The sequence below is a fragment of the Carettochelys insculpta genome, chromosome 1 (assembly GCF_033958435.1).
Source record: "Carettochelys insculpta isolate YL-2023 chromosome 1, ASM3395843v1, whole genome shotgun sequence".
Lineage (NCBI taxonomy): Eukaryota > Metazoa > Chordata > Testudines > Carettochelyidae > Carettochelys > Carettochelys insculpta.
The window spans coordinates 128,435,847-128,448,555 of record NC_134137.1 but is presented as its reverse complement, the minus strand read 5'-3'; the positions used below and the strand labels follow the sequence as shown (position 1 = coordinate 128,448,555).

At 47.4% G+C, this 12,709-nt stretch overlaps 1 protein-coding gene across 6 annotated transcripts in view; it reads right to left on the bottom strand.

Annotated features, from left to right (window-relative positions):
• The window catches only part of LONRF2 (LON peptidase N-terminal domain and ring finger 2), a 140,699-nt gene extending 131,999 nt beyond the window's left edge, over positions 1 to 8,700 (bottom strand). For all 6 annotated transcript variants that reach the window (XR_012645208.1, XR_012645209.1, XR_012645211.1 and 3 more), the window contains exon 1: positions 7,967 to 8,700. Coding sequence is in view for 2 of the 6 variants with exons in the window: in XM_074991613.1 (XP_074847714.1) it covers positions 7,967 to 8,636 (670 nt within the window). In the remaining 4 variants the exon portion in view is untranslated. The remainder of the gene's footprint in view (positions 1 to 7,966) is intronic.
• Between the last annotated feature and the right edge of the window lie 4,009 nt (positions 8,701 to 12,709).

Here is a 12,709-nt window from a genome sequence, read left to right as displayed (position 1 = left end):
TTTGGAAAACTTGATTTACGAGGAAAGGCCCATTTAGTCTTGAGAAAGGATGCCCGAGGAGGACCTGGTAAGTCTTCAGGTATGTTACAAAGAGGATGGTGATCAGACAGGTTCTCAGTGACCAGTCAATATATGATAAAAAGTAATGGCTTAAGCGTTTTTTCTTAATAGCTAACCTACATCTCTCTTGCTGCAGACTAACTGTAAGGGTAGTTAAACTCCTCCACAGCTTTCCTTGGCAGGTTATTCAAATCACATTACAGTAGACCCCTGACCTACACAGAGGTTGAGTTCTTGTCCACCTCTGCATAAGTTGCATTGTTGCATAACTTAGAAGCCAGGAACCCGATCGTTGCAGCAGCGCTGGTCAGTTTTCTGGCTCCCACAGTGAAGCAGGGAGCTTGAAACCAGGCAGTAGCCTGGCTCCCAGCTCTCCTCCACTGGCAGGACATGGGAAGCTGACCAGCACATCGCCAGTCAGTTTCTTGGCCTCCACTGGCAGGACCCGGGAAACTAACCAGTACATCGCTGGTCAGTTTCTTGGCTCCCGCCAGTGGTAGGGAGTGGGAACCAGGCTGCTGCCTAGTTCCAGGCTCCCCACCACTCTGGGAGCCAGGCACAGCTTCTTTCTGGCTTCCCCTAACTGGGGGAGCTGGGCAGGCTGACAGCCACAGAGCACTTTTGAAATGTGCTTAATACGTGTTAATGCAAGTGAAGCACACCTTGAAACTGAACATTTCAGGGGTTTACTATACAGGACGCTTTTGAAAAGGCCGGGTAACATCTGTCAGAGATGGTCTAAGGTTCACTTAGTTCTGCCTCAGCCCAAAGGGCTGGATTTGATGGCTTCAAAGGTCCCTTTCCAGGCCTACACAAATGCCTTTAAAAGCTGAACTGCAGTGCCTGAGCTGACATTGTAAACCTGTTGAATTTTAAGACAATGAGTCATTTATCTGCGCATGGTTTTCAAAGTGGGAAAGATTTTTAAGAGAACTAAAAGTCTAACCAAGAAGAATGTGAAGGGAAAAAAATCCTCATCTACATCCAGATTAAAGTTCCTGAAAAGCTGATATCCCAGATCATGCATTCTTGTTACTTCTAGAGTCCGTGCTAGCATCTGACACATTTCTGGGGAAGTTACTCACATCCACCATTCCTTACTCTTGTTTATACTATTGTCTCACTATTCCTTTGAATGAAGAGTCACAATGAAGTAGAAAAATCAGTATGAGGCAAAGTTAAATTGAACACCAGCTCTTCAATCAGCATTAATTCTGAAAAACCGAAATCAGACGAACATCAAGAGGACTAATTGCAACTTCAGTCCCTGGAGTATAAATTTGCTGTTGTAAAACTCCCTGAAGATCCACAACATTCAATCCTATGGCTCTAGGGGTTCAGAACCTAGGAGAAAACATGCAACTAAGAACTTCCCTACAACTGTTTTGGTATATGTCACCTTTTTAAAAACAATTATTTTGGATCTTCCTAATTAAGTAATCCAGCTGCACTTGTACAATGAGGCAACTGCTTCCAAAGCAGAAGAGATCAGTTTAAATAATTAGGATTGTAACAGGTAGAGCAACCTTACTGATGTCCCAGCATATACTTATATTGGATTTATTTTGTTAAGTAGTAATTCATTTATGGGACCTAAGTTTATTAACAATGGAATAATTAGTGGATAAAGCAACACTTCTCAGTATAAGATCAAAGTATTTTTACACACAAAAATCCACTTCTGATACTAACCTATATCAAGTCTATCATTTGTCCTGCTCCACTCTCCATCTTGAGCTGTCTGTTCTACCCTCCTCTGCGTTAGCACAGATTATTCTGTTGAGCTGTACCTTTGTTTTAGGATGAGATTTTAAAGCAGCAAGAATGGCTTGTCACCCTTCCACAGTTAAGAGGAGGAACAGTTTTTCCTGTCCCAAACCATACTGACCACTAAAAGACACCAGAATAAGTATAATTCCCCTCCCGCTCAATGCTGACTCGTTTTTGTACAAGCATGACCAAAATACAGATTGGAACAGTGATCTTCCTGTGCTTTGTCTACTACTCTGAAAAGAATGGGAGTACTTTTTCCATAGACAAGTCTCCCCCAGATAAAAAGCCTCAGGGTGTGCGTGAGGAGGCAGGGGGTGGAACAGTCTTATTCAAGATGATGAATTACTTCAATGGTGAATCACTGTTTTGTTTTTGTACAGAAGCAGATTCGCTGACATACATTTAATTGGGGCATGTGGTGCGACAGGTTTTATTGACCTCTTTTTTTGCCTGCTAACACAGACTGTGTTTGGTCCCATCCCCTCCCCACCTTATCCTTCATCTAAACATTTCATTTTTGCCTCCCCCTCCAGCTCATCTCAAAGGCTGCGTCTATGCTACGAGATAAAGTCAAATTTAAAAGGAGGTAGCTCGACAGCAAAACATCACTGTCTTCACAGTACGTCATTAGCTCAATTTAGTTTGCCCCAATATCAGTAACAATATGTCGTTATTAAGGAGGGGCACAGCTTCAATCTATAATTTAAAACCTCAAATAAAGGCTAGTGTGGAAGTGTCAAGTCTTTAATTTGACTTTATTAGCCTCCACAAGCGTCCCACAACGCTAGGCGTTGCACCTGCCTCCCTGTCACTAGCAGGAGCCGGGAAACTGACCAGGGCTGCTGTGCTGTCAGTTTCTGAGGTCCCACAGGCTGGGGGAGGTGGGAAACAGACAGCAGGGCTGCACCTGGCACAAGGGCTATGGGAACTGTGGGACAGGCTCCCACAATTCACTGCTGCAACAGTTGACATTTGGCAAGTTCAGTGTGGAAGCAATATGTTGGGAGCCTATTGGTAGTGAGGATACACGAAATCAAATTTAAAAAAAATGGCAGTATAAAATTGATTTTAATAAATTCGCATTTATCTTGTAGCGTAGATGTAGCCAAAGGGAGCAGTTTGGTCCTCGCTTCATTACTTCCTTTAGTGCAAAAGGAGTCATGTAGCACTTTAAAGATGATCAAGATCTGAGGAAGCGGATCTGCCCCAGGAAAACTCACCACCTAACAAATTATTGTTAGTCTTTGAAGAGCTACATGAATGCTAGTTCGTTTCATTGGAATATAGACTAAAAGGGCTACCTCCCTGTTACCATCCTCTAACAAAAGCTATACTATGTTACTGCAACCAAGTGACCAGAGTCCACATCTTGCCCAGTAGAGAAGTGAAATCATTGTTCTGCATGTGGTGCTTTTAAAGGTGCAGGGGGAAGAAAAACACAGGCTAAACATAATTTTTGTCTGATTTCCCCAAGGAAGATGGGGAATGCCTTGCACGGCTACTTTTTGCCTAACTAAAATTATGCGCCTGTTTGGACTGAATGGTGTCCAGACTCAGGTTTTGTCTACACAGTTAAGTTTAAAGCATAGCCATGGCAGTGCTGCCATAGCAGTGCTTTAATGTAAGAGTATGGTCATGGAACCAGTGCTGGGAGAGCTCTCCCAGTGCTGTAGGTGTACCCACCTCCGGGGGGGGGAGTAGCTAGCAGTGTGGGAGTATATTTATGTTGGCACTTTAGGGGGATGATCGACTGCCGTGCTCAGGAGAGGGGTGGTTTTTCATGCCTCAAGCAAGAAAGGTACAGTGCAGTAAAGTGGAAGCGTTGAAAATTCCCTACATAGATCAGGTAATAAAGACATAGCTCCTCTTTGTAGGTCAAAATACAGTTTCATGTTTTACCATGCAAGACACGGAGCCCTTTGTTTTATTCACACAGGATACATCTACACTAGAAGCATATCTGTACGGATGTTACTGTTGGAAGAGATGTTCCAACAAAACTTCCATTGACAGATCACGTCTACACAGAAAAGCATATCGATATTTTGATCCACTCTGTTGACTAAAGGGCCCCCCACTGCAGCTACATGGCTTTTTTGTTGATAGCTTCTGTCAACAAAATGCATAGTGTGTTGATGCTCTGTGCATTTTGTTGACAAAACCACAGTGTTATCCTCAAAACTTGAGTGTAGATAAAACTTTTCCTAAAAAAAATGTAAACATAAGTAAGTTACTTTTAGCAATTCATTTTTGTTGCAAATGTAATGGCCTATAGCCAAAGGTTCATAGATCTGACCACAAACAAGTTTCTCCCATACAACTGTGGCAGAATCAAGCAGGAGTTCAGGTATATAGTTTACATGAAAGACCTTTTCAACACCAGCATGAAAGAGGATTTTCTAGAAATGCTGCATAATGAGTCATCAACTGCAGGCAGATAAGTGTTTCATTCTGAAGTCTGATATACTGGGTACAAAAATCAATAGTGGGACTAAAAATAAGAACTAGCAGTTTTATTGCATTTACCAGCATTCATTCCCAAACTTTCACACTGTGAGGTATCATAACAATCTCTTTCAAAACACTTTTCATATCATTAGCAATCAGAGACTGTCTTATCGATTTGCATAACCCCTCCATAGGAACTACAGCAATTTTAATAGTCTTCAGTACAGTTAAGTCAAGGAAGCAGAACTGAGCACATACCAGATTTTACTCCCATATTAGCAGCTGAATATGAAAAATACCACAAATATTCAACAGCGATCCTTTCTTGCAAGACACTATCATGGTAGGGACAGCCCTAACTAATGTTGTTCAAGAAAAAGGTGACAAACGGAAAGAAATGACCCAACAGAATAGTTGACCTTTCACAAGCTGGATAATGACTCAAAAAAAGTAGAGCACCACAAAAAATGTCAGTCACATCAGCTCCCGCTCAATGGGGAAAACTCTGACCAAGCTGCCTACAATAGTAATTAGAGGGCAAACTGATTAGGAAGAAAATCATTTCAGCCTGCTGTACACGATAAATGAACTCAATGCCAGAAGAAGTCTCTTGAAGAATGGCAAAGCAACTGAACTTCATATACACACGGAGCAAATTAAACGCTTTGGTCCTGCAACCAAGTTAAGGGTATTATGACCTGTTAACGACAGTTCCTCATCCCCTTAGTATCAGAGAGACAGCTGCGTTACTCTGTATCTTCAAAAACAACAAGAAATCCCGTGACACCTCATAGACGAATAGATATTTTAGAACATACGCTTTCTTGGACAAAGACCCACTTCGTCAGATGAAGCGGGTCTTTGCCGACGAAAGCTTATGCTCCAAAATACCTGTTAGTGTGTAAGGGACACAGGACTTCTTGTTGTTTTTCAACCCCTTAGATTACCCACATTATGGTAAAAAGCCTACGTAATAGCTCTATCGAAGCCAGTAAATAATGTCTCTGACACAAAGAGCTTCAGGCCATTATCACTCCTCTGCCACCTTTATAAACTTTACGAAAACTATTTTCCCTCACCTCACTTCATATCTAACAGGATCTAATGCCAGTAGTACAAGCCTGCTTTAGAACAGGAAAATCCTTCACTGGCTAACTACTGAACACCCCCAGGATGCAGAAGTGTGATTCAAGAAGAGGAACACAGCAGGTGGTTATCAGTTGCATACAATACAGTCAGACACTAAAACCTGCTTGCCAAAGTCTACCATAAGACACACAACCACCACCTAGACTAGCCCCATGAGAAAGAAGGCAGCAAGCAAAGACACTAGGCACCCATTATACAATTGCACAGGGGTAACCAAATGCCTTAAAAAAAATAAAGTCACAGAAAAGTTTTATGACCAGTGTTGTGTCTTCAGATAAGACAGCAGACAAGGCACTACTGAGATTATGCAAGGAGACTGCACAGACACATTGAAACAGATTTGGAATCCCAGGAGAGATTCCTTCCCACTGGGGCAGATAACGTTTGTTCAGCAAGGTGATGCTCCAACAGCTTATGTACACAAATTAATAATACAAACACAAGCAAGCATGGTGAAGTATAGACTAGGGAGCACTTGCTTGTTTGCCAATGCCCTGGGGAGACTTACACAAAGAAAGGGGGGGACCTCTCTGCAGCTAAAGAAACATCCATCACTTGTGCATAGTTCTGGAAAAACATCAAATCTAGGATAAAGATACATGAGTATTTAAGACAAAACTCTGTTTTTCGTTTTTTCCTCCACCTCCCTCTTATTCTCCTCTTCTATCCATTAGGCATTATAGTAGTTTCTGGCCCTCCATTCCCCAAGTCCTTTTTTTTTTTGCCGCCACATGCTAGCTACCAAGGGATTGCTTTCTCCCCCACATACATCTCCACCACCAACAGCTCCTGCCACTGAAGATGACTTCTGTTTCCTTTCCTCTTCCTGTAAAACACTGGCTCTTGCAAAGGCAGGCTGTTTAGTTCCATTTTTAAAAGCACAAGTATCTATTTGAAAAGGTGCTCTGTCAACCTTTCACAAATCATCAAGGAGCAATTTGCATTCCATAGTAAGAGCCGGTGTTTTAAACTGCTTGCACAGTTTTACAGGGCCAGAATTAATCTTTCATTTGAAGTTTGTAATACTGGCTACACTTTAACTTGGCAGTGCGTTTCTGAACACAGTGCTCAGTTTATATTTATAGCCACGCAAATTTCAAATCACAGCTCTTTCTTTGCATTAAACTTTTAAAATACTGAGTACATTTTCCTGTAACCCACAAAATCATTTCAGAGAGAGGATGAAGAAACACTAAGAGCTTGCCTCTACAAACTTGCACCAAAACAACTGAAGAGTTAATTCACATTTTGGTATTTCAGTGCAAGTTTGTGTGTGGACACTTACCTTTTTCCCCTCCTCCCTCCAAGACAGCCCTGTTTCAACGTTGCTTACTTAAGTAAAAAAACTACTCAAGCTACAGTATATACAATGAGGCATTTTTCAAAATAAAGTTCTCACAGGTCAAGATCAGTAGATGGGCTCCATGTTTGCTAAATTTCAACAAGAGCATACTGGATATATTTTCACCTTTGCTTGGTATTCCACTATTCCTTCCAAACAAGCGGTCAGTCCCCTTTTATGTTTACAAGTCAGTCAACTGCAGTGTTGGCTATGCAATGTAAACCCACGTTAAGTGGACACAAATTGCAAAACTGACTATTCTGTCTCTATGGTCCCAAGTTAAAAGAAAAGCTAACAAATAAATTATATTGCTTCACTTTCACGGTTACTAGAAAGGGAGAATTCCCCTACACGTTCAACTATTAATGAACAGTTTTAAAACATGAATGTATTCACTGCTAACAGCAGCTAACTAAAAAAAAGTTACCCTTATTTCACATCTTTTGACAGAAGCTTGTGTTTCCCTATGTAGCTCCCATCTGCATAAACATGATTTAAAAAAAAAAAAACACACCACAAAAATAAAAGACCCTATGATGGTCATGCCAAAGAAACTGGCAGGATAACTCAAAGCCAGATATAGCATGAAATAACACTTCATTTACTATAAACAACTAGGATTTCAGCTTGTTTCCCTCTACATAGTTACTATGTGGCCGAGTGGGGCAAAGTAGAAAGCTCCCAGTCCCTTCCTCTGCTGCTGCCCAGGCGTCCCCAAAACCATACCATAACAGCAGCAGTTACTGCTCCTGCTCTAGGATACTGGCAAGGGGGAGAGGAGAGAAAAAGGTGAGGGTGCTAGAGAAACGAACAAAGAGCCACCCTAGCCTCTTAAGGCTTCAACCTTGTGCCCACACAAAGGACCTGTTCCAACAGTTTTACGTGCAGGATGGGGGGGCTATAACGAACCCTTCTATTGCCAGCGTGCCCCCAGGGGGTAGCTGAAGCCGCTCAACTCCCCTTCTCCCCGAGTGGGCTCCACTCATCTCCCAGCATCCACTGCTTTGCGCCGGGCCGAGGCCCCCCGGGAAATGGTTTAGCGCAGCGCGCTTCGAGCTGCAGGGGGCTGACTCCGGAGCCAGCCAGCAGGGCCCGGCGCGGCCACCCTGACCCACGTGGTGTCGCCCGGCCCCGAGCCCTCCTGCAGGCAGCGCCTGGAGACAAAGGACACGGAGAGGCCGGGCCGACACTCACCGCTCTCCAGCGCCTGGGTGTATTTCTCCAGCGCGGCCAGCAGCTCCTGCCTGTCCCGCAGCTCGTCCCCCTCGGCGCGGAGCCGCCGCGCCCGGCTCTCCCCCTCCAGCCACTTCTCCAGCAGGTTGCCCAGCACCACGTTGACCCGGGCGCTGGCGGGGCCGGGCGCGTCGCGGCGGGGCCGGTGGCAGCGGCCGCAGTCGCCCGGCTCGGCGCAGCGCCGGCAGCGGGTGTGGCCGCAGTGCAGGGTCACCGGCTCGCACAGCAGCCGCCGGCACAGGGGGCAGCCGAGCAGCTCGGGCGGGCGGCAGCAGACGGGGTCGGCCAGCGCCTCGCCCGCCCCCTGGGGGCCGCCGCCGCCGTCGGGCCAGGGCGGCAGGCGCAGCGCCGTGTGGCGCAGGCTGAGCGCCAGGCTCTCCGCCAGCTCCCGCAGCTCGTCGGGCCGCAGGCGGGCCAGCCGGGCGGCGGCGCTGTAGGCCTCCAGGGCCTCGGCCATGCGGCCGGCGCGGGCCAGCGCGTCCCCCCGGCGCAGGCACAGGCCCCGCTCGGGCTGCGGCAGCTCGGCCAGCTGCGAGCCGTAGATCTCGGCCGCCAGCTCGAAGTTGCCGCCGCGAAAGGCCTCCTCGGCCACCTGCAGCATCTCGGCGCAGGGCCCCGAGCTCGGCTCCATGCCGCCTGCTCCGCTCCGCTCCACGCCGCCCCGGCCCCTACGCCATGCCGCCGCCGCCGCCGCCGCCGCCCGCCCCTCCTTCCCGGCAGCCTCCGGCCCGCGGGGCGGTGCCGCCGCCTCGGCCGCTTATGGAAGGGGCGGGGATTGTGCAACGCGTCCCCGCCTCCTGCCTGGCCGCGCTGCGAAGGTGGCGCCTCCCACTCCCCCCACCCGGCTTCGCTTCTCCGCTGCCCGCCAGAGGGGGGCGCTGGGGCGCGCGGGGAGGGGTGGAACTGGGGTGCTGCTTGAAGTGGTTCCCGTTGTGCACGGCCAGGGCTGAAAGCAGCTCTCCAGGCCAGGCTGCCGGGCGGCACCGCTTCCTGCAGGCGTGGGGCGGGCGGATAGGAGTCTGGGCAACAGCGGGGAGGAGCAGGACAGGGCCATGTGTCCGAGTACTGGAGAGGTAGCCCTGTTAGTCTATCCCAGCAGTCCTGAGCGCTTTAAAGATCAACACAATGATTGATAAGGTGATGAGCTTTTGTGGGGCTGACCCACTTCTTCAGATGTACAGCGGTTCCAGTCCTGCCCCGGTTAGATAGCACAGGGAGCCAAAAAAAATGCAATAAAAAACGACAAACCAAATACATGAACTGAAGGGGAAAGTTAAGTGTCTTGCAAAAATAGAAAATACAGCTTCAGTGTCTGTTGTTGAACTCCTATTAGCAGCTTTATCAGCCTACTCAGTTACTCTGAAACCTGGCAAATTTGCTGTCATGGGCATTCCTTTTAGCTCTTTCTCTGGTCACTGTCTTGCAGCAGTGTTGCAAAATACACAGTCTTAGCTGGTGAAGCCAGACTTTTATTAGATAGGAGACAAAATGAGTATTAGGAAAGAGAAGAAAAGGATACAGAAGTGGTGTGTATATGACAGAGAAAGTTTCACATCCCAAGTAGTAGCTGAGATTTAGCAAAAGCAGATGGAAGAGGCACCTTGGTCTGGTCAGAGTATCAGCCAGGAAAGCCTTTATGAACAGCCAGAGAGAAAGTGAGACTGCTCCCCCCAGTTCACACACTTCTTGATTGAAAACAGGACTTGAATTGAGGTCTCCCACTTTCCACCAAAGTACTTTGTGTGCGTCTTTCTTTTTCCCATTGAAGTTGTCCCACTTTGTATGAACAATTAAGTCTCCATTGGGAAAGAAAAAGAAAATGAGAACTCGACTCTGTTGTCCAGAAGTGTCGAATTCAAGCCACTATGCCAGCAAATGTTGAATTATTTATACAAAGAAGAATGGCTTCAAAGGCAGAGATTGAGGAATTCCCCCCAGCCTCTGAATACCCAAGAGCCTGATGGTTGCAGCAGTCACCTGGGATACGTGAGATCAGAGTTTAAGTGTCACTGGCAAATGAGGCAGAATAAGGCTCTCTGACATCCCAGCTTAGTGTCCTAATCATTCTGGGTCCAATAACACACTAGCCAGCCCACAAAATTCTCACCCACCCCCATATCAAATACATGGGTTAGGCATGCCCACTGGATTAAACCCTGTCTTCCAGAGCCGCAGGGGAAAGCCTTGTTTGTGAGTCCTTCTATGACTTGGGCCTGAGCTAGGGTACCAAGCAACTTGGCAGCAATAGGACTTAAGTGGTTTTTGCCCCATGCCCACAAGTGAAAACTTAGCATTTAGGCACCTTACAAGGTTAGGTGTGTGTGTGCTGCAGGGGAGAGCTTGACTGAGAATGATATTGGAACCTAATTGTCATATTTAGGCACCTAAAGAGACAGTTACGTGCTTAAGTCCCTTTGCAAGGGCCCTGAGCAGCAGGCGTTGGAATACTGCTGTGGGGCTGGGAACCGGAGCCCCTTGGCAGAGGGGCCCGGTAGTTGGAGCCCCCACCTGTCCCATGGGAGCAGGGTCTGGAAGGCTGTTACAGGCCTGAGCTGGAGCTCTACCTTGCCCTACAGCATCATGGGGCTGGGAGCCAGAGTGCCTGCTTGTCCTGCAGCAGGAGGAGAGGGATGCTGCCATAGGTGGACCTAGTGGTGTCAGAGCCTCTTGTGTTCTTCTCCCCAAAAATGCTCTTCCCCAACTGCCACCAATGCCTTCAGCTTGGTGCCCCATGCAATGCAAGTAATAATTAGCTCATCCCAGAAGCTCATCTGAAAGGACCACATATAAATCCAGTGCATTGGCTGAACATGCCTCACTTCTGTTTCAGCTTTTGAGTAAAATTCTCCCCCCACCCCCACTCACTCCCCAAATCTTCCTGGAGAGCAGTTTCTAGCAGACACTACTAGTTGGACTAAAAAGTGTGTCAAAAAGGAAAGCTGATGGGTGGTCTGTTGGAAATCTGGCGACATGGATGAGGGATAACATCAAAAGGGGGTGAGAAGTGCCACCAGTTAAGACACTAACCAGGAGATAAGTCTGGAAGTGATGATGCTATAGGAATCAGATAGCCCTAGAGGGAAAATGCTGTATTTAATACTACAGGATGCACCTCTCAAATCCGGCACTCTCTCTCATCCGGCAACATGCATCATGAGATATTGCCAGATGAGAGAGCAGCCGACAGGAGCAGGAGCCCCAGCCGGGCTGGGTACCAGACCCCGCTGCCTGCCTCGCGACTGTAGGGCAGGAGGCTGCCACGGGTCAGGAACCGAAGCTCCCCAGCAGCAAGGAGCAGGAGCTGGAATTCCCGCCAGCCGCGTGGCAATGTGGAGCCAGAACCCTGAGCAGCAGGGGTTGGAATGCTGCTGTAAGGCTGGGAACCGGAGCCCCCACCTGCCCCATGGGATCAGGGTCTGGAAGGCTGTAACAGGCCTGAGCTGGAGCTCTACCTTGCCCTACAGCATCACGGGGCCGGGAGCCAGAGTGCCTGCTTGTCCTGCAGCAGGAGGAGAGGGATGCTGCCATAGGGTTAGGAACTGGAGCCCTTTAGTACTGCAGGGCAGGAGCAGGAGCCCCTGCCTGCCCCACAGCAGCGGGAGCCAGGAGGCGGCCATGGGCAGGAGTTGGAACCCCAGTACCCTGGCAGGGGGAGGGGAGACAGGGACTGGCTGAAGCCCTGTGGCAGCCCCTGGGAGTCTGGTTTGGGGCCAGAGCCGCAGGCGAGGGATGCTGGAACCTCAACACAGCCCAGCACTTTGCCTTAATCCAGCAAATTGTCTTGTTCAGGAACTGACTAGTCCCATGCATGCCGGATAAGGGATGTACAATCTGTAACAGTTTCAAAGCAGATTGATATTGTAAAGCACATAAAAATAAATTAAAAGTGAGACAATAGGGTTATTAATTATTTTGTTAGCAACAGCCTCTCCTTGAAATTAAACAACAACAAAAAAAGAGAGAAATAAATTTTCTTCTGTCAACTTAAAGGCCACATGAGAAGGGTTATTTGTTCATGGTTAATAAGCCCACTAAGAAGAAATCCGGTGAGGAGTTCTGGACCAACAGTGCCATGAAACTGAAGGCTGCAGACCTATGGCAACTTGAGTCCTTTGCAAACCAGGTTCAAAACTAGTTGATAATCACACACACATTCTCTCTTTTTCCGTAAACTAAGGATAATTTGTGGTTAAAAACCCCCGGACATGCTTCAATAACAATTTTTACTCTTCTGATAGTCTCAGAATTAAATCATGACCCTAACTGCGTCTGCAAAATTAATTGAACTTTTTTTTTTTTTTAAATCTGGAGCCATTCCATGGGATTAAGATTTAGATGGGGGACCAAAGGCATGAGTCCACCTCCACTGAAGTCAATTGTATTGATTTGCTTGCGGTTGGATCAAGGCCTAAAAGCCCTATTTTGTCCAAATTAGCCGTTGCCATGGGGAGCCTGGGAAGTTCCTCCCTAGTCTCTCTCAGCGGTGGCCTCATAGTGCTGGTTTAAGGATTAAACATTTACATGAGTCTGCCTGCTTTCCAAGAAGAGAGCCACAGAGGCCTATATCACTATTTTATTGAAAGTTAAATTGGCCACTTCATAGTTAATGGCAACCTAGCATAAACCTGCCCCGCCCCCCCCCCCCCCCCCCCCCCCACCCACCCACACAGAGCTCCACCTCAAACAACATAATCCCCTGAACTT